The 26450-nt window shown below is 49.2% G+C and overlaps 2 protein-coding genes and 1 long non-coding RNA gene across 3 annotated transcripts; 2 read left to right on the top strand and 1 right to left on the bottom strand.

Moving 5' to 3' along the window:
• KIAA0895L (KIAA0895 like) lies at positions 1–21197 on the top strand (the record flags this gene model as incomplete). The annotated part of the gene is made up of 6 exons (XM_026048579.1): positions 1–225; positions 5068–5211; positions 17141–17273; positions 18048–18353; positions 19390–19487; positions 20459–21197. Coding segments are annotated over 6 exons (1071 nt in total), but the record flags the coding sequence as incomplete, so codon positions are not given.
• LOC112955305 lies at positions 8377–13408 on the top strand. Its single transcript, XR_003250861.1, has 2 exons — positions 8377–8431; positions 12207–13408. It is a non-coding gene; the product is annotated as an uncharacterized LOC112955305 (long non-coding RNA).
• Positions 21198–21748: 551 nt separating the features above from the next.
• Positions 21749–26221, bottom strand: TMEM208 (transmembrane protein 208). The gene is made up of 3 exons (XM_026048584.1): positions 26070–26221; positions 23250–23334; positions 21749–22186 (listed from the first exon to the last, which is right to left on the bottom strand). Exons 1-3 carry the CDS (start codon positions 26156–26158, stop codon positions 22049–22051), a joined length of 312 nt encoding a protein of 103 aa, XP_025904369.1. The 5' UTR covers positions 26159–26221; the 3' UTR covers positions 21749–22048.
• Positions 26222–26450: the final 229 nt, after the last annotated feature.

Here is a 26450-nt window from a genome sequence, read left to right as displayed (position 1 = left end):
CGCGCCGCCGCCTCGCTGCCGCACATCGCGCGGCCGCGCGCCGACGAGCCCGCCCGCCGCAGCCCCTGCCTGCTCGTGGCGCTGCGGCCGCGCAACGTGGAGGCCGAGCGGGAGCGCTTCTTCCGCGCGCGCTTCGCCTACGACCCGCAGTTCGAGTACGCGGAGCCGCTGCCGGGCGCCGTGCTCGACAAGTACCGCGCCGCCTCCGACCGCTTCGTGGCGCAGGTAGGAGCGCCTCGCCGCCGAGCGCCGTGCCGAGCCGCGGTCCTTCGTTACCGCCGGGCGTGTGCCGGTGACGCGGGTGTCGCAGTCCGTGACGAGCGGCTCGGGTGCCCCGTGCGCGCGGGTGCAGCGCTGCCCTCGGGACCCCGCCGTGTCCCGCGGGACTTCCTGCCGCCAGGGGCTTCCGTCCCGTCTGCGGCTCGCGTGGGAAGTGATCCGGAGGAGAAGGGTGTTGTGTAGCAGCAGCCTCGGTGTGTGGCTGCGGGAGGTTTGTGTGACTGCTGATAGTGACTGCCTCTGGACTGCTCTTTGTCAGCACTTAGGCGTCGCCTTAGCTGCTTCCGCTGCCTGTTTGCTCCTGGCACCTTCCTGTGTTCATTTGGGAGCGACATCCTCTGCTCCGCTCCGGGGAGGCCAGACCTGGAGCGTTGGGGGCAGCTCTGGGCTCCCCAGGACAGGAGGGACCTGGAGCTTCTRGAGAGGGGCCAGCGCAGGGCAACCAAGATGAGGAAGGGACTGGAGCATCTCTCGACTGGGTGAGCTGGGCCTGTCCAGCCTGGAGAAGAGAAGGCTGAGAGGGGATCTGATCAACGTGTACAAGAACCTGCAGGGGGAATGCAGGGAGGAAGGGGCCAGGCTCTTCTGGGTGGTGGCCGGTGCCAGGMCAAGGGGCAGTGGGTGCCAGCTGCAGCGCAGGCAGCTCCGTGTGCCCGTGAGGAAGAACTTGTTTGGTGGGAGGGTGCCCGAGCCCTGGCCCGGGCTGCCCAGGGAGGCTGCGGAGGCTCCTGCTCTGGGGATGTGCCAACGCGCCGGGCTGGGAGCGGGTGCCCCGTGCTCTGGGTGTCCCTGCTGGAGCAGGGGCTGGGCTGGGGGATCCCTAGAGGTGCCTTCCAGCCTCAGCCATCCTGGGATTAAGTTTAATTCTGTGCAATTAAGCAGTGCAGAGAGCAAAAATGGATGCACAGAGCATGCAACTAATCATGATCTGGAGCTTTTAGAGAGTCGTTTTGACAGTTGGGGATGGCGCGTGCTGTCAACAACAGCTGTCTGCAGTGTGGGAGACTCCCAGACTCCAACTTCCTTGTTAACGGTCGGTCTTTGGAGCCCCGCACTGTCTTAAAACTGTTCTCTTGGGGTTCCTCCATCTGATGCCTGCCTTTCTGCAAAAGCGACTAATTTAAGTTGCCCCAAAGAAAGAAGATGGAAAAACTGTCACAAATAAATCTGTGTTTGCAGAGTAGCACAGCTCTTGGAGCTTACTTGCAGTGTTTCAAAGAACAGCAGCTTTGATGATCTACATTTCAGTTTTTGAACATTCCGTTATTAAAACAACCTTTCTTTTCGTTTTGGTATGCCACAGATACATCAGCTCTTGCCTCTTGTATGGCTGCAGGAACTAGTATCCAGATTATTCAGTGTCTTTTTGTAAGCAGAGAGAGAGGAGTATTAAGTATCCCTGCCAACCTCTACAAGTTCTGCAGTGAGTGCCTGATGTTTCTTGGGAGAAGTTTTCCTGCCTTCTGGTAAAAGCAGTGCATGTACAGTATGTACCAGTTATGGCTGGGAATTGCTTGGAGATATTTAACTTAAATAAGTGGAGAAGAATAGGAAGTTATTTTGAAGGTGGATGGGGAGGCTTCACATACAGGCAAGTGCTCATTTAAACAATAGAGGAGCAGAGAGGCCTAATAGTGTTAGTGTAAGTATTCCTTTGCTCAGACTGCAGTAACATTTTTGCAGTCTCTCCCCTTTTTTTCCCCCTTAAGAACTGCAATCATTATTGATAAGCTGCCTGAGTTAGTCACAGAACATAGATAATTTAGTGGGGTTGTTGGTTGGTTGGTTTTCACTAAGCTAACAACCTTGGACAAGAGCACGCAAAGGAAAATAAAATCAGCTCCGCGCGCTTGTCTCGCATCACAGAATCCCAGAATGGCCGAGGTTGGAAGGCACCTCTAGGGATCATCCAGTCCAATCCCCTGCACTAACAGGGACACCCAGGGCACCCGGTCGCATCCAGGTGGGTTTGGAAGATCCCCAGTGCAGGACTCATATTTTGCAGTTAGTGACCAGTTCTTTTACTGAACCGGCCTCCTTCCCTCCTCAGAAACCTTGACGGTTTTGATTATGGGAGCAGATTCCTTCCAGCCACGTTAAGGCTCATTCCGCTACAGACACATGGCCTGGTTGGCACCTTCCCAGCCCCTCGCAGAGATGAGAGCAGCATCACGATGGAGCTTGGCCTGTAACTGGAGTATTGCTGATCACCTTGTGGGTGTACTTACGTGCGTTTGTGGGCAGAGCTGCAGATAAGCTCCTACTCTGGAGACCCAAGAGGGCACTGCCTGGGCAGCAAAGCTCCAAAGCTTCATCACCTTCTAAAATAAGGAAGGAGCCTGACCTAGAAATGTTGTTCTTGTGGCCTGTTCTAAAAGTTGGAGAGAAACTTGCCTTTTTGTGATTTTGCTCTTGCAGACCATCTGTGCCGAGTTCCGTTCAACTCAGACCTTTGGGAAGGAGAGACAGTTTCGTAGCGACTGAGCAGAAGAGGACAGGGAGGAATGCTCCGTCTTTGATCAATGTTGGAAACGGCCATAATTATTTAGCTTCTCCAAGGGGACGGAGTTTAAAAGGCCCCCAAAAAACTGAAGCCTTACACGGGGTGGTTGGAAATAACTGAGCTTGTGGGAGGGTGCCCGGGGTGCGAGTGCTGCAGCACATTGTGATTCCCCGTCTCGCGTGGCGCACATCAGAGGGAGGGAAGGCAATTCCAGAAGGAGAGCATGAAAAACCGTTGCAAAGACAGAACCATTCACTCGAGAATCAAGCTGGCAGTGGTGAGAGGGGCAGGCGGGGAAGGCAGGAACATGTGGTGGCTACAGCACCCATGGTGTCCCTCTCACAGGGTTTTGCTGAGGCTCTTGGTGATGATGCTTTGCTGACTCGGATGTTTGTCGGGACAGGAAGCATTTTTGTCAGTCGAGGGCATCCCTGAGCAGAAAGGAGGGGTAAAATCCTTTATATGGGGCTCTAGTCAGCTGCTTTCCTGTTGGTCATGGTGGAGGAAGAACAGTCTGCACCTGCCTTTAAGGAGATATTCCCCAGTCTTTCTCTGATACTGATGTCCAGGGAGAGGGTCCCAGACCGCACAGGTCCTTGGTTGGCTCTCACGTCTGCTATGAAATTGCCTTCCCCTTTGTACGTGGCCTAAGGTTCAGGGGAAGCTAAGTGTACGATAAAAGAGTCTGATAAAAGAGCTCCTCTGTATAATTGGAATAAGAGTTTGAATGAAGCCGCTGCCGCTGTGCGGTGGGAAATGGTGCCAAGGCCAGTTTGATAATTATGTGGTCTGGTGTGTTCAGTTCCTTGCGGAAACAGCGTGTCCCTCCTGTGTGCTCCCATCCACGCCTGCATGGGTTCTGCCAAGTGGAGAATATATATATATAAAAAAAATATAAATATAAATAAATATAATAAAATAAAATAAAATGAATGTAAATGAATATAAGCAATAATTAAAATATATATATTATGAATATATAAAAATATATAAATATAGATGTATACATTATAATATAAGCACATACATTTGCAAGAGATCTGGCTTGTTAGGGATTGAGCTTGGAGAACCGCTGAAGCTGGATGAGGAAAGCAAAGGGATTCCCTCAGGAAGAGGGGATAAAACACACTCTTCGGGAGAAGCTTATTGCTCTGGGCTGCAAATCTCAATAGCAGAGTGTACAGAAGAGTGATAGCAGTCGTCCAGATGGGGATATATATTAATAGGCCTGAGAACCCTGTTATTTGAAAATGACTAAGCTGCAGACTTGCTTCTTGGGGAGAAAACGTGCTATTAAATGCTCATGTTGTAAAGATACTGTATATCTGCTTAAACGCTGTATATGCTTATAAATATATACGCTTATAATGTTCTATAAATGCTAATAATTTGGTGCACACTGTTTTTGTTAAAATACTAGTGTATTTTGGTAGGCTGGTTATGTTAAGACCCTATCTGAAGTAGGATATCCCTGAGTAGTTAGTGTTTCCCTTTACATCTAAGCTATGCTGTATATAGGACCTATGTGTCCCTCATGCAAGGGGAAGATTGCAGGTGTAGTTCCGACCCTTTCTTGTGTTAGCACTTGCAGTATTAGGTAGAAAGGGCAGTTTCTGCAGGGGTTCACTGAAGCAGACACCTGTGAAGAAAAACCTGAGTTACCACAGTCATCTTAACCACTTTTTAACCACTTTTTAACATTTTTGAATCTCTACAAAAGGTGTATCTGTCAGATATCTGTAAAATGAGTTCCTGAAGGAAACCCAGTGTTGCAATAAGAAGGGCTCAATTTTAACGGGTATGCGGATGAAATAAATCGTCTGCAAACACGAAAGTCTGAATGAAGAATTGAAAGCAGAAAAGATTGAAGTAAATCTTGGCTTTAACATCTAGGGGCGGTGTGCCATGGTGCTGCTGTTCCAGGTCTGCTTTGCCTTGCTCCTGCAATAGACATTTGTGAGGATAAGTGAAACAATAAAATGCAGAAAGAGTTTACTGGGGGTCCTGTTATTTTAGTATCTGTCTGTCCTGGGTACCCATCCACCATGGTGATGTTAGGGAAGGCTTGATCTTAATCTTTTTTTTTAATCAAAATCCAATTTTTTTTTAATCAAAAAAGAAAAAAATACTTGCTTTACAAACACTTGACGCTACAGGCTTTTGAGCCCTTTATAAGGGGTTCTCTTAATTGGATTTCATTATGCATAAGATTTTTGGTGCTGTGGAAGAGGCACTTGATAGCGGAGAGGGCACTTTGACTCATAGTTTGTTTGTGTTTGTGCCAGGCAATTCGGATCATTCACGCTGTCCTGGAGAAGTACGGTACCTACGAGAGTTTTGAAGTTGCCACCGGAGGAAGGTTGCTGAGCAAATGCCAAATCTGGTCTGTTATCCGAAAATACATGCAGAAGGAAGGCTGCGTGGGAGAGGTAATAATCATCCCCTGTTTTATTTATGAAATCTTTATTTGTAAAGTAAATTCAGAAAATATTTATTTTAACCATTGTTTTAACTCGGCAATGCTAATCCTGGTAGGGAAGAGTCAGATTAAGAGGTATATTGGGTGCAAAAAAGGAAAATCTTCACTGAGGAAGAGGGACTTGAGAAACTAATTTCAGGGCAGGAATCAAAACTACGTGAGACCCTAATCTGCAGTGCAGGATGCTGTAACCAAATCTCATGGTGGTTTCGTTTACAAAGACGTTGCATGGAGAAGAAATATTTTACCTGTCCTTCTCTGTGTTGCTCCGTTTCTACTGGAAATATTGGTTCTAGGTAACTTCAGACCATTTGTGATTCCCAGTTTGTCCTAGCTCCGAGGCCACAACTGCAAGACCCTTGATGTGATTCCCTGGGCCCGGCAATTGCCCAATACAAGCTCAGAGTCGAGGTCTTTCCTGCTCTTAACTGGCTTCAGTTCAGCTCTGGTAGGGCTCCTGGCTGCTTGCAGTCCTTGCCCCAAAGTCAGCAAGTCAGTGCTATTTCTCCACCAATCTCTCCTGATACTTTTGCAGTCCAGCTGTGTCTCCCTTCGTGTTTGAGAGAGCTGGGAGCTGTGTCTGTGCACGTGACCATGCATATTGGGTGGGGAGTCCTTGGCTATGTACACGAGATATCAATGACCATTGGGAAGAGTAAGCTATTTTTGTTAGCTGTGGTATGGCAGCTGGGTTCATTCACATGTTCAAACACAAAACCCGAGGAGAAATTTCCTGCACTTCTTTTGGTCATACTGGGTTATGGTGCTTTGAAACCCCAAACTCCGGTTTGAATACTGGAAAATACTCGGTTGTGATGTTCCTCGTGCTGTGACACCATAGTCACTCAGCTGGGTGGGAAGGAAGGTGAGAAGTTCAACATCTCTTAGTCAACATCTCTTATTACTGTGTTTGTTGAGCTTGAAGATTCGCTGGTGTGTCTAGATTACCGTGTTTCCAGGACACCACCTGGCAGCTGGATGTGTGCGAGGATGAGGGATGTGCCACAACTTCCCTCGAGGGTGGTTTTTTATTTATTTCCACACTGCAGGATCTGTGCAAAACACTTTCTCTGTCCCAGATCCAAATGATCATAAAAATTTCTGGACCTCCTCCTGCTTTTCCTTGCAGGGTTGTCTTTTACTGTTGACTGTAGCCCCGTAGGACGCACAATTAACAGACAGAAGTGCTAGGTTGTGAAGGGGGTTCCCTCATCACTACCTCTTGGTCAGACTGTTTCCTTACCTCTCATTTCCACCCCATCCCCAAATAGGCTAATTCACAAGTTCTTCAGTGAAGTTAAGGTTCTTGGCATGCAGCACTAACCTGAAATTTCATACCCACAAAAGCCAAAGTGAGCAGTTCCCAGAAGCAATACGGGGCAGAGGAGGAAAGTGCACTTACAGCTTGCATTACCTTGCCGTGAGTCCTCTGCAGATGTATGCCTGGAGTTTGGATTTGCTTGGTCTTTCTCAGCATTTTCATCTGTGAGAGTTTCTCTAAGCTCTTCCACTTAATAAATACTTACTTAGCTGCCTCTTAGTCCCAATATCCAGCCTGGCAGCTAGTGAGTCCTGTTTTGTATATGCTAGATTGGTACTGGCTAGTTGTCCTTTTTTAAAAAGCAAACGAAGGAGTTATGCGTTTAAAATCTATAGGACTTGCATTGCCTTGCAGGGATTACTTAGCAACCAGCTATATGCTTTTACCAAAAACAATGTCTTCACAAGAATCTGTGAACATATGCTGACTCGCTAGTTGTTCCACTCCTTGCTTTTATTAAATGATTAAGTTCAGCTAATCTGCTCTTTTCCAGTAATTTAAAACAAGTTGATCTGTGTTGCTTGGTCATGTTTTCTTAATGTTAGTGTAGAACTAGCTGTCTTCCAGCCCCATGGAGTTTTCCCTTTGTTTAAGGGAACTAAGTGTTCAATTATTGCTTATGCGTATGAGTGCAAGATATGGCTATTTTTATCCCTAACGTTTGGTAAGTGCTTTTAAAACCATGTAAGCATTGGTTTGCAGACTCCCCCCCGTTACAGGCTTTGTTGGGAGTTCTCTGGGGAATCAAAGAGGGGAAATGTCTGTGATGCAGTAATATCGTCCAACTCTGATCCCAGCACAGGATAGAAACTTGCAATATATTCTGCCATTTCTGCATTATTTGTAATGCCTTGTCTGGAGCAGGGTGGTTTTCATTGAGACATCTGTCCGCCTATCTACCTTCCCTCCCGTTTGCCTGTGTCTGTAACTGACTTTTATCCACAGTACCCAGCTTCCCTGTGCCTTCTGGAATGCTGTTTGCTTCTGTTGTTGCTTTTGTGTTTCATATTGATCATGATGGGTCTCTTTTTATTTAAAAAAAAATAAAAATAGAAAGAAAAGGAGAAAGAAACTCAAACGAAACTCTAGCACTTGAGTCCACTACAGGTTGCCCATTTGTAGCCTGTAGCTGGAGGCAACCTGGTCAAAAGCTTGTCACTAAGTTCTGGCATTTGTGAGGGCATTTTAAGATATACAGACATTGCTTCTGCTTCCTCTGGGCAGGCTCCCTTCCATCTCACAGTGGGATTTTATATCTTGAAATTGCATTCAGTAACATCTGTGGGACAGCAAGAAATGTTGTCCAGGTTGAAATTTGTGCTGCTTCACTACTAACACGTCTCGGGATGCCAGGATAGAGCCATCTGACCCAAGTAAAGTCCCAGCATGAGTATTTGTGCAGCATCTAGTGTAGTTTCTGCAAAACTATCAGGAAAAAAACTACAAGGAAAGACTGTAACTTGGGTGTTGGTAGAATAGGAGTCAGCTCTTGCTCCGATGCCTGAGCTGCCTGCAGAGCCAGTGGCGTCGTTGCTTGCCAGGTTCATGCAAAGGCAGATTGCTCCCATTTGTCCCCCTACCTTCATCCCTGGCACTTGAGGTGTGAAGGGATGGTGCTGATCTGTGAAGGCAGGATACCACTTTCCAGCACCCCAGGGAGCATGCTCATGGGTAAGTACTTGCACTATCATTAACTTTGAGTACTCAAAAGTTTCTTTGATGTGGTTCAAGCTGCAGATACTGAAATTGTTCTGGTTCTGTTCTGCCTCAGGACTGAGGTGATGCAGCCAGAGCTCAGATGCCTGCTTACAATATCCATGGATCTCCCAGCTGCATTCTGTGTGTATTGGTGAGTATCGTGTAGTTAATAATCCATAATCCGTGGGGTTAGGCCGTGTCATTAGTCTACATTAGGCAGAACTCTGTAGATTTTAGCAGTGTTGGCCTTGCCCCTGCGCCCCGGAGTTTCCAAGTGCCCGGAGCCTGTTGCTGGGCAAGGCACAAAGCAAATGGGCCACCTGGTGTCAATATTGTTGAAGTTGGGGAAAAGCAGGAGCTTTTGCCCCGATGCTGTGGCCAGCCACAAACCCTCTCACTTCTGCACTGCATTCCTGGGGACAGGCTCTTCCCTGCTGTTACATTCACAAACTGAGCAGACAGCTTGGTGGATAGGAATGGTTGGTTGGGCAGGCTGGTGTGATGCCTTAATTTCAGACCTTAGCTCTGAATCCCCTTAGAAATAAAAAAAATCACAAATCTGGAGACCTGGAGTTGCTGCTCCAGAAGTAAGACTTTGGATGAAGCCTTAAGACCCTGTTCCAGCAGTGCCTGTCGAGGGCCTCGGTGCATCTGTAGCAGAGTGAACTGGAGTCTTGTGATTCTTAAGACAACTAATAATACTCATCAAGCATATCAACTATATGATGCGATTACTGTGCAGAGCTAACTTCATCACTTAGACAGCAGTAGACAGTCTTAGAAAATGCATTTTCTTCTCCCTTCAATTCTGTACTTCATTATTCTACCTCAAGTTTGGGCTATGGGGAGGACCTGTGTTTCAATATCTAAGATGCTAGAGGCTGCCCCAAGTGTATTGTGAAGCAGTTGGAACTAGACTGAGCTTGAATGAAAGCCTCAGATTTGACTGCTTGGTTTGCTGAATACAGGAAAATGTTCTGGGCAGTGTAATATGAATGCACAGCCTGCCGTCTCCCGTGAAGCTTTACAGATTCCCAGATTCCTGGACAGCGTTCCACACAATTCTTTTCAAAAAGGTTCATTTTTCTATTCCCATCTGGCTCAGGCCTCACTTGCACTCAACTAGTTTGCCTCTCACAGAGCAGTTCTTGAATCTTCTGAAGGACAAAGCAGTAAAGTGGAAGTCACCCAGCTGCCTTGTGTGCTTCCTTGAGACAATATTGCCAACTCTCACATGTGGGCTGTACTGCAGGGTGATGCGGTTGCAGGGTTTCTCATTCTTTCTGACTGAAAATTAATCCTGTTTTGCAGTCTTCAAGTGGATCTGTTTCTTTTCCCTCTCTTCTTTTGTGTCTTTGCCCAACTCTGATTTCTTTCTTCCTCCTCCTTCCTTGGCGACCTTCATTGCTTTCCCCATGGTGTTTTGTGGCGTATAGAGGAGAATGGGAACAGGGAGAGCACGTGACGTTTAGAGAAGAACAGAAACACATGGCTCTTTATGCTTTATCCTGTTTCTCTTTTCACCATCTATAAGAATAACTTCATTATTGTCCTGCCTTAATTCAGGCTTTGCTTGGCGGAGAAGGGAGGTGCAGAGAGAAGGGAAGAAGCAATGCTTTGCAACCACAGTAAAAATCATGAGGGCATTAACTGCTGGTCAGTCCTGTCTCTCTGTGCCAGTGTCTGTCCATAAGAATAGCCTGTCCTTGGGACAAAAAGGAGCAAGGAAAGTGGGTCATAATTCCTGCCTGACATACTCTACAGTTAGTTCAGTTCAGTTACTTCCTGAATCCTTAGTGGTGTTTGTGTGCAAAAACTCTTGATAATTTTTTATTCTGTTAGTATCTACCAAAGTTTGGACTGCAGCAAGTTCCATAGTTTACTTCTATGTGGTTGCTGTGAACCTCCTTCCTAATCATTTCATTTGATATAAGCTGTACCAGAAATAGTTTCCATTTCATGACTGAGTTCAAGATTGCCTTCTCTTGTTTTCCTTTTCTTCACCATGAGAGAGAAAAAATTTCTGTGTGACCTGGATTCTTCCTCTAAAGATTTTGAAATGTTCTTGCTTGAGATTTTCCTTAATTTGTGAACAAAAAAAACTAGTGAGGTTACCACTTACACTGCCCCTTTTCCTCTGTGTTCAGCCATGAGCAGTGTCCCAGCATGTCCATGCAGACAGATACTTCTGTGTTCTTGGATCTTTCTCCAAACAGCATTCCAAGGAATCCTTCATCCTTCGTTTTAGTTCTCACTCGCTTGCCTGAAAGGTGCCTTTGCTCTTGAACAGCAGGACCTGTTTTCAGTTGAACACATTGTTAGCTGCCTCTTACTGGCTGTTTGCTCTACTTCCCTTTATTCACCATATAAATGGCAGCGTGCTATGAAGAGGGAAATGAAACAATTGTCTTGGAACTGTCCAGTCTGGTTCCTGTTTATCAGGCATGATACTGAAGATGGGCAGACAATGTGCCCCTCGGTCTCTGACATCACCACAATTTGACTGGATTCTTTTGGTGCATTTTAGCCTCCTCTTCTCTTTTTCTGGCCTTGTGTCGCTATCGCTGCTGCAGTGGCTTTTGTCATTGAAGTCCTGTGCTGTCTGAGCGTGATGTCTACTTTGTACTTAACACATAAAGTATTTTCCCCAGGCCCTCAAATATTGAACTGATAGGAATGCTAAAACGTGGTCATGATTGACTTGTACTGTAGCATTAATTAGGGAAAAAAAATGAGGAACAACTATTCTTTTAGAGCCAGAGTACTGCAAATATTCCTTGCTGGTAATGAAAAGGGGAGGATCTTTTCACCTCTGTGGATGTGAGTCCAGAGGCAGCATCTTCTGTCCTGATAATCTGTTGAAATGCAGACAGCGTCCTTAAGATAAACTGTGTATCTGCAAGGGCAAGTCTAAGACGTGAAGCAGTAGATGTGGTTCAGTTGTCCAAGAGTGAACTGTCCCACACTGGGAAGGACGGGGGAAAAAAAAAGTGATTTTTCCAGCAAACATTTCGGTTGAATAAGGAGCTCTCTACATCCCTACCAGTAAGATTCTTCAGCATAGCACGTATCTCCATTATGCTCCCTCCACGCCACAAGGTGATGACAGTGATTTTGGAGTGGCTTCCTTCCATGACGCGGCCAGTATTTCTGCTTCCTTGGCAGCCAGCCTTGCAGGGCAGCAGCACCACTGAGGCAGGATTTGGCAGTGCCTAAACAGAAGGAAAGGAGCAGCCAGCACGAGTCACAGTAGCCTCGGTGCTAGGTTATAAGACACAGCATTCCCCATACTGCAGAGGAAAACGAAATTGTCGTGTGTTGGACAGATTTTTAACGTGTCACGAAGCCTGGATATCCCCTCTCAGTGCTAAATTAAGGAAATAATGCAGAAAGGAGAGATGGGTGGCATCGAAACATCACAGGTTATTTATCTGTATAACTGTCTCAGTTGTTTAGCTGCTGGGGTAATATAATAGCTCCAGCACTTGTGTGGGTCCTCGTTCCAGAGTCACACTCAGGGTTAGATTTTGGAAATGCGTGGGGGAAACTTGAGCTGTTCAGGAGGTACCACAGGAGCACCAGCCTCCCAAAAGCCACAAGTTGGGATGATCCCAGTACAGCAGTTTTGACTGGGACAGAACGTAGAGGAGACGTGGAAACATCAGAGTTCATGTCACTTGCGAGTCACACCTTAAAGAATTCAGCATAGTGTGGTCAAGAACGTGCAATCTGAAAGTGAAAAACAGTAGTAGAAAATATATGCACTATATATACTTTTTATATTTGTGCTATGTGTACATAGGCATATAGACTTAGAGAAAACATATCTTAAGAATGAGAGTAAAAAGAGTTTTCCTGTAACTATCCAAGATCTAGTATCCTAAATTCCAGCCTTTTTTTTTTTTTTCCCCCTCCCCCCCATATAGGTCAAACAAGAGTGACAAGAGAGCACGATGTCCACTCCCTGCCGGCTGAGCATCACGGGGTGACTGGGGTCCTGACAATGGAGATCCACAAGTTGTCAGAGTTTGTCCTGTTCAGTCCTTATAAAAGCTGTAGATCAAACATCAAAGGTCTGCAGACCAGGGATTGTCAGGAGTTTAGGCAGCAGTTCTGTGCTGAAGAATGCAGACACCAGCACCAAACAGCAGTGTCTTCAAGGGAGCGAGAGAAGCGCTGGCACAGTGAAATGTCCTCCTTATCTGTGCAACTGGTTGGTTGGTTTTGTTTGTTTTAACTCTGTCCTCCGTCTCCGCTTCCCAGCATTTGAACCTCAGCTAGTTATAGTTGGGATTGCAATGACAAGATGACAAGATTGTACTCCTGTTGCATAGAACTCATGTAAGAGAGTAGAAAAAGTTAAAATAGCACAAACAATTGCAAAGGTAAGCCTTTGAAAGTAAAAAATGACCATGCTTAGTCCATATATACCTCCTTAATTTCCAATTATGAGGAGTCTGTGACATTTCCTGCCTGCTGTATGCCCAGGCTCTAAGCAGAAGCCTGGATGCCAGAAGGGTTATTAAATGTGCCCTTCCTTCTTCCATAGCAGAGCCTGTGCCATTGTGGGAGCTCATGTGGCCACATGGTGGTCTTGCTGAAAACTCAGCTAGAGAACAGAACCACTTTTAGTTTGGATCACTTTCCTGCCCCATTTCGTTGCTCTGCTGCACAAGTGTTCACACAGATGGGTGAAGGAGCAGAAGCAAAAGACATTACTTCTCTTGCTGCTTATGCTTGTGTTGATCCAGGCTGCTTGCGGAAATGTGGACACTGCAGCCTCTCACTTGGGAAGTTTTGCAGCTGTTAGTGTCAGTAGTGAGGGATGAAGAAAGTCGTATTGAGGGGGGAAAACTCCTAAGTCCAGACTTGTGCCTAAGCAGCGTCCTGAGATGGGATCTGTGTGGCCTGGTCGCATGCAGGAGAGGGCAAGGAAAGTGCAGCACTACTTTATTTTCAGTTGCTAAGTCGAACAGCAATAAAGCTCATTGGATGTACACAGGTTGAAAAGAGATTATCATTTTTTTTCACTGCTTGAGTTAGAGGGATTATCTTTTGCTGTAGTAAAGTTAGTAGTCTTTTTATGCTCTTAATTTGCCCAGTAGTGGGTTCTGCTCTGCACTTCTGGCTTTAGCTGACAATCAGACACAAGAATAAATCTGTGTTAAAAAAAATCCGTCTCTGCTCCTTCTTTATTCTAAAAAAAAAAAAATCTACTGTAGTAGTAAGAATGTGTGCATCAATTTGTGTTATTCCAGCAGTTTGACGACGACAACAACAACAACATGCGAGACGTTAGCCCGAATGCCATTACCCACAGAGCATGTTCTCTCTGGGGCTGTTGGTAGAACTGCTGTTGGGAAGTCCTGTGGTCATTCAGGATGTGCCTCAATGCCTCGGATTCCCTGGCGTTGTCCCTCATTCAGTGAACACAAAACCTTGGAACTGATTTCTACCTCATCTGCAAGAATGACAGGAGGTCATTAGTAGGTGTGGAACATGGTAGGTGCTGCAGTGTTTGCTTGCAGGTTGTTGGTAGCACCCTGGCGTTTGGCTCTTGGTGGATTCCCTGCTGCCACCCTGGGGCTAGGGAAAGGCAGTTCTTTCCCAGGAGTGCAATGTTGTCAGATTGCTGCTTTTCAGGCTTGGAAATGGCAGAGAGAAGGTGGATTTCTGCAGAATTCATGAGTGGAAAGATTTTAAGATGAAAATGCTAAATGCCAAAATGTCCCAAGCATTTCTGCTGCTGCCAAAGCTTGCATATGACAACCAAGGCAACATCTGCCTTTGGGGATACAGTGTGGGACAGGGGGACTTTGGGTTTATCCGGCTTGTCAAATCTATTTGACTTCTGTTTCCTCATGCATTGGAGTGTCTTTCAAGTCACTGAGAATTTGAATTGTCAATAAATTATTTTGCTGATAGCACGCTTGTCTCTGATTTATGTTTTTTTTTCTTCCAAACAGCCTTCTCACCATGTTTTGGAAGAATGTTATTGGTATATTAATTTCTCCTCATATACTCAGGTGAACGGGATTTGTTTGGGGAGGTTCCCAACCCATTCTCAGGAGTTGGGCTCACACAAGCATCTACCTGGATGCGAGCTGCAGGAGTGTGTTTAAGTAGCTGTTCTGCTACCTGAGTAACCGCTTCTGCTACAGGTCATGCGCAATGACCTGATTGCCCCAAACAGCTGCTGGTCCCTATATAAAGGGGTTAGCTAGTACAGAGAGCAAATTGTGTGTCCTTATCTCCCTGCTGTGAATCACAGCCAGCAAATGCACAGGGAGAAAGACTGGCTACAGTGCACATGGCGGGCACAGCTCGGCCCTTGCTGCTGGTGTCTGCTGTCCTGGATCAGTCCTTACTGCTCTTTAAAGGGAAAACTATGAAGCGGGGATAGGAGATGTGTAAATGGAGCCAGAGGGTTGGTTTCTTCGCGGAGTATGTTTTATGGGAACTTTACAGTTTGGTCCTGCAACAAAGAAAACAGGTAAAGCAATGTGTGAAAGAAGGAATTCCTTGACAGTGCAGGATGCGGTAGGCTTGTGTGCAGACCTTCGGAGAGGAGGGGATAAAACGAAGGGGTTGGCTGTAATGCTCTTTTTGCGTTGTTTGGCACAGCATCACACTGGACACCCTTCACCTGAGCGCTGGGAATGCTGCACTAGGGAATGCTAATGCTCTTTATGCACTTGTAATCTGCTGTCTTATGTATACAGCATGATGCTATCTTGGCCTGACTACCTTGTTATTTTGTGTAGCTTCTCTCCCAGCTGCTTCTGTGGGTTTATTCCCTGATCTCTTTGCATGACTCCTGCAAAATCCCTTACCCTTCAGCTCTCCCCTTCTCTGTACCAACTTGGTTGCTGGGTCAGGCTGTTTTCCACTGGCAGAAGGAGCAAAGGAATTAAAAGGAGAGAGGATCCCCATGTCCGGGCTTCACAACACTGTGATTTAGTTGCAAGCAAAGTCCTGTTTTATCTCGACCATGTGCTCAGTGTCAGCACAAGGAGACCTATTTAGTGCCTTTGCATGCAAGAGCCAAGTGCCCACAACGTGGCTTGAGAAGGCAGTAATTCAGAGTCTGGGTAGAGTCTGGGTAATGTAGAGTCAGCAGCTTTGCAATCTTTTTTTCCTTTGGTGCCAAAGCAGTGCAAGTCTCATGGCTTGTTCCACTTTCAAGCTGTGGCTTGCTACGTGTTTAGAGGGACGGCCCATTTTTTTGCGAGGCTTTGCTGGATTCATGCCACCAAACTAACTTACGAAGGGTCCTCCAGAAGCAGGTTCGGTTTTTGTAGATGGTTTTAGTGACCAAATTTGCAGCGCTGCTTTACAAAGGACTAGGCTGTTGTGGCTTGCAGAATTTGAGGGCTGGGAAGGTGGAAACCTTTTAGACCCGGTCACCCCTGAAGATAGGGTTTGACAACTGACCCTTGGCAGCAGGAGTGGGAACGGAGAGGTCTGGGAACTTGTAACTTACCTCTTTGGGCACAGATGTTCACAGAAAGTAACTGTACGCAAGGTAGAAGTCTCTGTGATGCCGTGGGAGAAGTGGAGATAAGATGTAAGCAGTTGAAGTTAGCCCTGAGGGCTGTGCCGGTAGTGTCTCAGCTGAGCATCCGAACTGAACATGATTTTGCAGCTAGGAGATACACATTTCCAAAGCTGTCATAGAAGAAAACTCGTTTTGCCTGCTGAGCATCATGTGAGAACTGATAGCCTGATAGTGGAGATGCACAAGCTGTCAGCCTTTCTTGTCCCGTGCTCCCTATAAAAGCGATTGGGGCCCCAGGGGCCCAGAGGCTGTCAGGAGGGGTCACCAATTCTGCACTGAAGAACACACACACTGGCACCAAGCAGCAGTGTCCTTACGGGAGCAAGAGAAGCGCACAAGGGAAAAAATGGCATTTTAGCTGTGACTGCTGCTTGCAACCCCTGCAGCCCCTTGAGGGGCTTTGCAGGCTGGGTCTGTGTTTGTGGGGCGCTTCCCACTGTGGGTGGCTGCAAAATCCCACAGAGCCCCGTGGAAAGGAAAGCAGCTGGGCTCCCACCTGGATGTGTGAGTGCTGTTGTGGTCCCCAGAGGGGAAAGGAGATGGGGGCAGAGCAGGCTCCCTCATTTGCTGATGCATCCCATTGGAAAGACAGAAAGTTGCATCTGGCCCTTGATCCCACAAGCTCTCAGGTCTCAGAAACACAACCTGGAGGATTGGGACCGACTCCTTAGGCAGGTGCCAAAGGGTAACTGAGGTTTGAGGGACCTGGAGCTTTGGAAAAGTCCTTTTCCTTGCTGTGGCAGCGAGGCAGGGTGATGGAGGCAGAAGGGGATGGGAGTGCACAGCGCAGCATGGCCGGGGGATCTCTTTCCTCTCGGTAACAGAAAAGCAGTGGTAAGATTTCTCGAAATGCCTCCCCACTTCACAGCCCGCCCTTCCTACAGCCATTGCAGCTGTGGTGCTCAGAATGCACTCTGAGTTGGAAGCTTCTTTGGTCATACCAACCTTTTGAAGAACAGCTTGAACCATTTCCCAAAGGCCCTTGGAAACATGCCAGGGAGGACTGCTCAAGGGAGGGAATGATCAAGACTTGCTGAAAGGCTCAGCATAGACCGAGGCTCAGGACACCTGCCTCCTGCACTGTCCTGTTTTTGCATTAAAAAGCCATATATTCCTCACACACTCCTTTGATGAGCTATAACAAGAGTCCAAGAGAGCGCAGCTGCTCTGGAGCTGCGCAGCACAGTGCTGTGTGTGTTGGTAGCGAGCCTCTCCGCTGGCATCTGCTTGGCGGGGCTCTGCGGCGCGTTCCCTGCAGCCGCACGTGCTGACGCCACTTGCCTTCCTTCTCCTCCTCTGCAGGTGGTGGTGCAACTCACCGACGACCTCCTGTCCCAGGCCGTGATGATGGTGGAGGACAGCCGGCCCACGCTGGCCATCAACCTCTCCGGAGCCCGGCAGTACTGGCTGGAGGGGATGCTGCGCCACGAGATAGGTCAGCAGGGCCGGGGACGCTGCACTGATGGGTGTGCAGCTGATGGGTCCCAGCACAACAAGGCAGGGACGGGTGGCCAAGGATGCTGCAACAGCCACCCGCGCAATGGCCTTGCTGCAAGAGAGGGCCTGGAGCAGAGCAGTGGGGCTCGGGGCTGCAGGGGCCAGAGGGGGCTGCACGGCAGCAGGGTGGCTGTGAAGATCTCGCCCGCAGCAGGGAGCACAGAGCAAGCAGAGATGTCACTTCCCTACCTTCTCCGTCAGACCCCAGCTGTTTTCTGTTTGTTGGCTCCCTGAGCTCGCTGTGGTTCCTGGTATTTGGTGATTCCATGGCTCTGTTTCCCATGCGTTTGTCCAGTTTCCTTTCGAGGCCCTACAAACTGCTCCTGCTAGTAATGTCTTGTGGCAAGGAGGTCTTCCAGAAGTGTCCTCCTGGGCCGTGACACTGCAGGCAGGATCTGAAGGTGGCAAAGTCCAGCTGGCCCTGGGATCCCTCTGTGGAAGCAAGGCAGAAAGGCACCTGCCTGCTTGAGCACATGGCCCTGCCGTGCAGCTCCAGCAGCGAAGGGCTGCTTCATGCCCACCATGAGCCTGGGGATGCCCCAGTGGAGACACCCCCTTCCCCCGGCTGCCCCGGTGCAGGAGAGGATGCTACAGAAATGCTGCAGCGGCAGAAATGCTCCAGCAGCAAAGCAGGGCTGAGGCACCCGTGGGTGGGTGCCAGCACGGGGACTGAGAGAGGTGGATCTGACAGCTCTCGCCCTTGTCCTGCCAGGTACCCACTACATCCGTGGGGTTAACAACACCCACCAGCCCTGGCACAGCTCTGAGGGCCGCAAGCAGTACAGCCTAAAGCCTGCCAACCCCACCGAGGAGGGGCTGGCGAGCCTGCACAGCGTCCTCTTCCGCAAGCAGCCCTTCCTGTGGCGAGCAGCCCTGCTCTACTACACCATCCACCAGGCCAGCCGCCTCTCCTTCTCTGCCCTCTTCCAGGACCTGGAGCAGTACGTCCAGGACGCTGGCGTGCGGTGGGAGTACTGCGTGCGCGCAAAGCGGGGCCAGACGGACACCTCTCAGCCCGGTAAAGATGTATGCAGGGAAAGCAGGGATTTGGGAGGGGATTTGGGAGGTGTTGCATGGTGGAGACGCACCACCACATTGGCTGCAAAGCAGCAGCACTGCTCTCCCCTCTCCCCGACACCTCCTCATTGCCTGCTCCACTTCGTGTGATTTACATCTCATAAGTGATATATTTACAACAGCAACTCCCCAAATTTTACGTATGGTCCAGCAGCATCACTGCTCTCTGGCTCCTCCATTTCACGCATGTGATTCTGTGACTTGAGTAGAGTATAGAGAGTAGTTCACGGGGAGGTGAGCAGCCAGAGAAGAGGTGAGATGAGCTAAACATTTGTGTTTATATTTTTTCAATGGTTTGATATTAAAAAAGAATAAAAGTAAAAATGAGTATAAAAATGAAAATAGAAATAGAAATAGAAATAAAAATAAAAATAAAAATAAAAATAAAAATAAAAATAACAGAAGAAATAGTAATAGTGCCAAAGCTTGTTCACCCCTTGTGGTGGGACACTGCCTGGCACCCAAGGCCTTTTGCAGATCTGACACCCACTGCATATCATAGCAGCCTGTACATCTGCCCAGCACTGACTGGCAAGGCTGAGTGTGCTTGTCCTTTGGGCCTTTTCCTTTCTCGGTCCCATCACTCTGAGGAGCATAACTCTGTTCCTGGGGAACTCTTCATACACCAGCGGAGAGATGCAGGTTCAGTCCCTCCTTCAGATATCACCTGGGCCAACCTGAGCTTTGACTTCTTTCTCTGTTGACTTTTTCATCTTCTTTGCCCATGACGGATATCCTTCCATTTACCTCTTCCGTTTGCTTAGTTCCCTGGTGATCCCATGTACTCCTCTTCAGCTCAGTTCACTAGAGGTCTCATCCTTTGTTTTCCCTTCTGGTTTCTCTGTTTTCCATGCTAGAAGTGCCCTGGCAAGCACTAGTCATGGTACCCAACGATGTGTGGGCCCTGGCACACCTGTTTCACACCAGTTCAGCATCCTAAGTCACATCACACTCCCCTTTGCCTCCCTCCCTCCCAGGCTGTTTCAGTAAGGATCAGGTGTACCTGGATGGGATTCTCCGGATCCTGAGACATCGTCAGACCATTGACTTTCCATTGCTGGCTGCACTTGGAAAGGTAAAAGGCTTTACCTGGGGCAACTGCCATAGCTGGGGTCTGTGGGGTCTAGCCCCACACTGGGAAAGGGGACATCTCCTGGGCCAGGAGGCCACACGTGGGGCTGTGAGCCAGGCTGGTGGCTGGGCTTGCTGTTGGTGGGAAGCCAAACGTGGCTCTTCCCACATGCAGACTCATTTGCAGCAGCAGCAGGGACGCACGGTGGATTTGAGGCAGCCTTGCCACCTATTAGCCACATAGCTCCCCAAACAGCTTGGATAAGAGCCCCAGCACACACTCACTCTGCCCTCCCCCCAAATTGAGCTGTAGCTCCCCACCTGCTGCCCCATCACGTGCTTTCCCAAAGCTCGACCACAGCGGCCTAACGCAGCTCCTTTGCGGATGCGTTTCCCAGGGGCATGTCCTGGCTCAGCGCACTGCAGGCAGCTTTGCCTTGATGGATGATTTTTCTTTTCTTTTTCCCCATGATTCTGTGACTTTTTTTTTTTCCCTCCAAAATCCAGCCTGAGCCTCAACTGCCATCGAGGGCATGCTGATGGGCCACCTGCATCTCCCTTTCCTAGTAGGTGCTGCAATTTTTGTGACCATTTCACGTGCTACTTCTTTCACCTCTCTGAAATGGAGATTAAGCTTTGCCTGAAACACATTAAGCCTTTTACATTTACTTCCACTTACGGGTCTCCAGATAATGAGGAACGATTGAGTTTGAAGTGTGGCTGGACAGCAGGAGCTTGGAGTGATGGAAAGGCCACAAACCAATCCCTGCAAATCCACGATGCCCCCTGTCTTCCCCACACACAACCCCGGCACCCTCTCCCCCCAGGCCAGAAGGAGCATCTACAGCACGGAGGGCAAGAATGTGTGGGGTGGATGTGTTGGAGGGAGCAGTGGATATGAGACCTCCCCTCCCCTGCCCCTCCTTCTTGCAGCTTGCAGGTTTGGGCCTGACTCATCCCCCTGCTTCCCACCAGGTCTCTTACGAAGATGTGAATCGCCTGAAGAAATTTGGGGTCTTGGAAAAGACGCGCATCCCCCATTTCATGCAGGACCTGGAGCAGTACATGAAGCAGCTGGACCACATCGTCACCACCAACAGGCTGAATGAGAAGGAGCTGGAGCAGCTGCTGCCGGACTGAGCGGCTCCTGGCCGCCAGACCCAGGCCTTGCTGGGCTCAGACTCTATTTATTTGGTATTTATTGAGGCTGTTGAGCCAGTCCTCGCCTGGAGGAGGCGGCACGGCTTAGGCCTCGGTCCCTTTCGCAGGGCAGGGGCCAACGTGCATGTAACGCTGTGTAGGGTAGCTCGGCCGAGAAGGCCGCTGTGGTTGTTGTGGGTAGGCCTGCCCCTGACTGCCTGGTTCCTGTGTGTGCCGGGGCAGCCCAACTGCTCCGTGGCTGTGGAGGTTTATTTCAGGAGAAAGCACGTTAAGACGGTTCAGAGGGATGAGGGCAGAGCAGGGGAGCCGCACTGGACCCAGAGCGGGCACAGGAGGGCTGTGCAGGGCTGGGCACAGGAGGAAGAAGATGGAGGAGCTTGGAGGAAGGCGGGGTGTTCCCTGCAGAGGCTCTGGCTGCATTCGGGGCCAGGAGACAGGGGTAGCGAGCCTGCCATGGAGCCGGGCTCGCCTGGCCCCGCGCGGGAGGCTCCCCCCTCACCCACGGCTCCATCATGCCCTCCCGCCTATGCGTCCTCATCCCCGCCGCTCCACCCGCTCCTACCTCCCAGAGCGGCTCTGCCTGGCACCGAGGCACAGGAAGATTCAGGATGGGAACTGGGCTTGGATGTTAGGAAATATGTGTAATAAAGCTATGTAACGGAAACTACCTGTGGGCGATAAGTACGCTGACTACAGATGGCCAGACTGGTGCCACTATTAACACTGTTACCATGCAGCTGCAGGTCTCTACAGCGCCGAGTCAGGAGGGGCGAGGGGTTACTGGAGCCTGCAAAGCAAGGTTTAGCAAAGGCAGAGCTAATGTTAGTAAGTCAAAGTAGCTGAAAGCAGAGGGCCGGATGGCTGCAAGGGGAAGGATCTGCAAGACAAAGTCCTGTTTCAGCTCGGGTACTCTCGTCTGCTACCCTCTGTACTCAGCAGGGAATGGACATTGTGGCCGAGAGTGAGCTAAGAGACAAGATCTCTTGGGGCTTTAACCTTCAGCTGGTCTGGCCCTCCAGGGATATGTTAAGAACAGCTTATCCTCTGCAAGTCCACCCCCTCTCCCCCCTAACACAAACACACCACCAGTGAGGTGAATTAGACTGCTCTTTAATATAGTATTTCCTCCAACATTGCAATCCCCAACCCTGAATGCAATACAGCACTGCTTTAAAAAGGTATTTACACACATCCCAGCATAACCTACCCTTGTCATCACAAGGAGCAAGGCCTCGACTGGCACTAAGAACCAACCAAGGGAAGGCTCTTGCAGCCTTTAGAGTGAAATGGCAGCAATGACAGGGCAACACAGATACTGCGATGGTTTCTGATTGGCTTCAGTTGCATCCCTGATGAACAGCATGGAGATGAGAGACAGCATCAAATCCATCTCCCCAGCCCGGGTTAGAAGCGCTTCATCTGACGGCGCTCTTGTCGCCGCTGCTTCTTCTCGTTGGCCTCCTGGCTGGCCGGCGAAGAGTCTGCTGTAAACCAGGGCCCCAGGATGTTCACCCACAGGAGGTAGAGCGCGCGGCCCGGAGCCTGCGAAACACACGGGACACCAACGGTCACTGGGGATGCAGCTCTGGGCAGGGGCAGCACTAGGGGCAGGAGGGAGGCTCCTGTACCGGAAGGCAAGGGAGCTGGCAAAAGTCTGCGGACTGGATCAGGGGCACTGTAAGATGCTCTGAAATCAAAGGCAGTGGCAGGCAGCCAAAATAAATGGCCTGATTTCATGGAATTTATGAACTTGCATATGTCTCTGGAAGCACAGCACTTAGGCTTAATGCATGGAAATCCCAGCATCAGTTCTGAATTACCCAGAAAGATCCAGCCTCGCAGACATCCAGCCTCTCCCTCCCACAGGAAGGGAAATATTGCTTTGAAAGAACATGATCCACGCAGCATCTGGGATAGTCACAATCCAGGCTGCCCTCTGCCAAGATCAGCACAAAAAGAACTTTGAGTAAGGGCAGCAACAAAATGTCTTGCCACTAAGGCTGCCTTATACATGTTCACGAGATATACTCAAGGAAACTGCATTTTGGTTTTTTTTTTCTCTAATTGATTGTAAAAAAAGATTTTTAATCCTTTTGCAAAAGCTCTTTTAGCTAGACAAATGTTTCAGGAGTTAAAAGTGTCTGGTATTTTAATGGCATCAAAACCTGCAGCGTTTGATCTACGGAATGGTAGAATGTGCAGCAGTTCCCAACCTCAGTTGGTGCAGGTGAGCAAGTATGAAGATGAAACATGAAGAGACACAGTCTGTTTATGAGACTGTCACCAAAAGACATCAAAAGCAGCTCTGCACAGATAATCTACTGCATGTTTTCTGTTGCCCTTCCACACAACTAGAGAGAAAGGTCATGACCAGCATGGTTAACTATAAGGTCTACCCAGAGTGCTCATAGATCCCCTTTCCCTTGTATTACGGTCTCATTTTTAACAAGATATGATGGGGAGAATACACAATTTAACAGAAATCAGCTGTGGCCTAAAACAAGATATGGAGAAATTAAAGGGATCGAAAAAAGGAGGTCCTCAGTTCTGCAAACAAGGAAAGACAGAGACAACTTAGAGCAACAGGGAAAGCTGCAGGCTTTACCAAGAGCCAGAAGTACCAGACGTAGAAGGAGAAGCAGCTCAGCACCTGGACGATAGCTGTCAGCAGGATCACATCCTTGAGGTGCCTGAGGGAGGAAAAGCAGCAACTCTTAGTTCCAGCCCCTGCTGCACTTCGGGAAATAACCCTGCCTGGTCCCAGGCAAAGGATCCGTCCCTAATACTATGCCCATTTTGTTTCTGGATTAACTCACGTAGCAAGTATAGCAATAACATCAAGATCCAACAAGTCTAGCCCTCTTTGGCACCGGGAAGTACAACCTCCCACCCAAAGGGGACACTGAGAAGTCTGAGGAATGCGAGGGGAATATCAGCAAGGAAACCAACCTCCCAGCAGCCTGCAGCGAGAGCAGGCACCTGTTTGTTAGTACAATATTGGGGCATAAAACATAGTCGCTCACATGCTGGTGGCTGGCTGCACTAGGGGAAAGCAAGACTCTCCACTGTGCCATTTCACGCGCTGACCGCTAGTTCTTCTGCAGACAGACACACTCAGCTGTGCCTACTGTCACCAAATGGGGTGCTGTAAGGACAAACACACCATCATCCACACGCTGAGCCACAGCAACACGGCTCCTACGCCTGCTCAGCCAGCGCTGGGATTTCCCATTCCACAGCTGAGACAGCAGCCACGGGCAGGGACGAGCTGCCCACATCTCCAATACTGCCCTCCTGGGGGAGAAGAATATGTGTGCGGGAGAATATGTCGGATTGAACACACAGGCAGCAATCTGCTCTTCCACACAAGCCACACAGTGCCATGAGGGGATGGGTTAGAAAAACACCAACTCCTTCACTCCCACTAGATCATTATCTGTTGGAGTAAAAAGCACTCGAGACATAACCAAGTAGAGAGTTAAGAAAGCAATGGTAATGAGTTAGCCTGTCTCATTCTGAGCAGCACAGTGCCAAGCATGAGATTAGACAGCACCAGAATCAACTGTTTAGAGTAGAATATCACCAGCACATCAAGCACTCGGGACACTGCAGAATTTACCATCAGCAGCTCTGGGATACCGAGGGTCAGCCATTTAGAGCTCCCACTGAACCCAACTTTTCAAAGAGACCAGCAAATCCCTACACTGTAAGATCAGCCTTCCTCAATCCTGGAGCAATGTACAGCCCCAGACATAAGGGAAACACCTTTGAATCAGCAGTTTCAAAAGCAGAGCCTGTAGCACAGGCAAACCTCCAGTCAAACACCCAGAAAACGTCAGCACGCTTCTCATCGCTTTCTGAACATAAGCTCTAGCTTAGTTCCCCATTTGATGGAGCACCAATCTTGAGTAATAAATGGACACAGTGGCAGGAGCACTGAATGTCCATTTAGCAGGTAGCAGCTGTATACCCACCACGCTCAAATCAAAGGGGTAAAATAATGAGTGACTTGCGCTCCCAAGGCTCTGAAAAGGCTTGCACGCACCAAAACAGGGCAAGAACAGTAAATTCAGGAGTGCACTTCGTGTTTCTGCAGCCTCTGTGCTGCACTATATTTTCCACAGCCCCTGCTCTTTTCTTCAGAGCAACAAGAGTTGATTTTCATCTACCAGAAAGATCAGGCCTAGTGTGTAGTGCTTGGACAGAAATACTTTTGTGGCCCCAGGACTTATGAGCAAGATTTCTGCAGCTACAGCCACACTGGTCACCTTCTCACAACAGGTCAACAGAATCCTAGGTTCAAATGTGTCAGTCATTTCCACTGACAGCGTCACCTCACTCGTCCATGGATGAGTTAGCAGCGGCACCCAGTTTGCGCCAGTGCCTTATACATCCCAACAGCTTCTCCTGCGTGACATCAGGTTGCTTTCCTTACTCAAATGCCCCATACCGTGTCTTCAACGAGCAAAAGTCTGCAAAATACTTTATGCTTCTAGAATAAATCAGGAGAGACCAAAGAGAGGGCAGCAGATAAAAGAAGACAGAAGAAAAACACTATGCTGACAAGCAGAAAAAAAAAAGTTATTATTACAGGGCAAACAGGGTGAGAAACAAATAGCTCACATGCCACACTAGGAATAAGCAATTTCTTTTCTTTTTGACCACCTTCTCCCTGTGACTGGATCTCGTACACAGAAAACTCTCTTACGCCAAAACACAAAACAATAAAAACCACAGCAGGTGGGACTTTATCCTGTACAGAGACAAAAGTAGTTTCTGTGCCGCACAGGTCAACCTACTCATAACAAGTGCAAACAATTTGCACTATCTGGAGAGAGAACTGGATAGCACGCAAGTGTAGAAGACAAAAGATAAGCAGGTGAGCTGAGTTAAGACAACAGGGAGGTTTTGGTGTGAAAACAACTGAATTAACTGAGATGGAGTAACTGGCAGGGGGTGTACTTCTGGTCTGTCAAACGCTACCTGCAGTAGTGACCTAAAAAAGAAATAATAATAAAAAAAAAACACCATGTGTGCAGCAGTGGGTACAGGGTCAGTGCTGCTTTTTCAATGGAAAGTCTTCAGCTGCTCCAGCTGAACTGCTTGTGGTCCTCTATGTGTTTACTGAGTAAATCCCTAAGGAGCGTGAGCACTCCCGGCTAACGCGGTCACACGGCGGCTCACTGCTAGCACACTCCAGGCCAGGCCTTCGGGTAAGGAGAAGTTAGGTGCAGTCTTGGAAAAAAAAACACATAGTTAAGGCTGGAATGCCTTTAACCGTAACGAGAGCGCCTGCAGCTCCTCCTGCCCGTGCATGGGCGGCAGCTGGGCCGTGCGCAGCGCGTCTGGCTTCCTCCCGTCTCCCTGCACACTCAGGCAGCAGCGGGGCCTGCTCACCTGGACTCGTGCGGGTGCGGACACTCACTCTGCCATCCCCTGTTCCATATTGAGGTCGATGCCCCCGTCGGCGAGGCTGCCCTCCTCTGTGAACGACGGCTTTGCCATGGCGGTCATGGAGCGGTAGCTGGTGCCGTGGACCACCAGGCTGAACACGAACACAAGCTGCAGCGGGGACGGCGGCGTGAGCGGCGCGGGCGCCCGGCGAGGTGGCTGTGGCTCTGCCACCGCGCGGCTCCTGCGCCCGGCGCTCCTGTATCCCAGGGGTGCTGCCATCCCGCACAGCCCCCCGGGGACCCCGCGCAGCCCCCCGAGGTGCCCTGCGCAGCCCCCTGCCACCCCATGCAGCCCCACGCAGCCCCCCAGCCGCCCCGTGCAGCCCCCCGGGACCCCGCGCAGCCCCCCGGGG

Source organism: Nothoprocta perdicaria, unplaced genomic scaffold, assembly GCF_003342845.1.
Source record: "Nothoprocta perdicaria isolate Ctin4 unplaced genomic scaffold, notPer1 scaffold_553, whole genome shotgun sequence".
Classification (NCBI taxonomy): Eukaryota; Metazoa; Chordata; class Aves; order Tinamiformes; family Tinamidae; genus Nothoprocta; species Nothoprocta perdicaria.
Note: the sequence above shows the minus strand (reverse complement) of the source record. Positions and strands in the feature narration are given on the sequence as shown.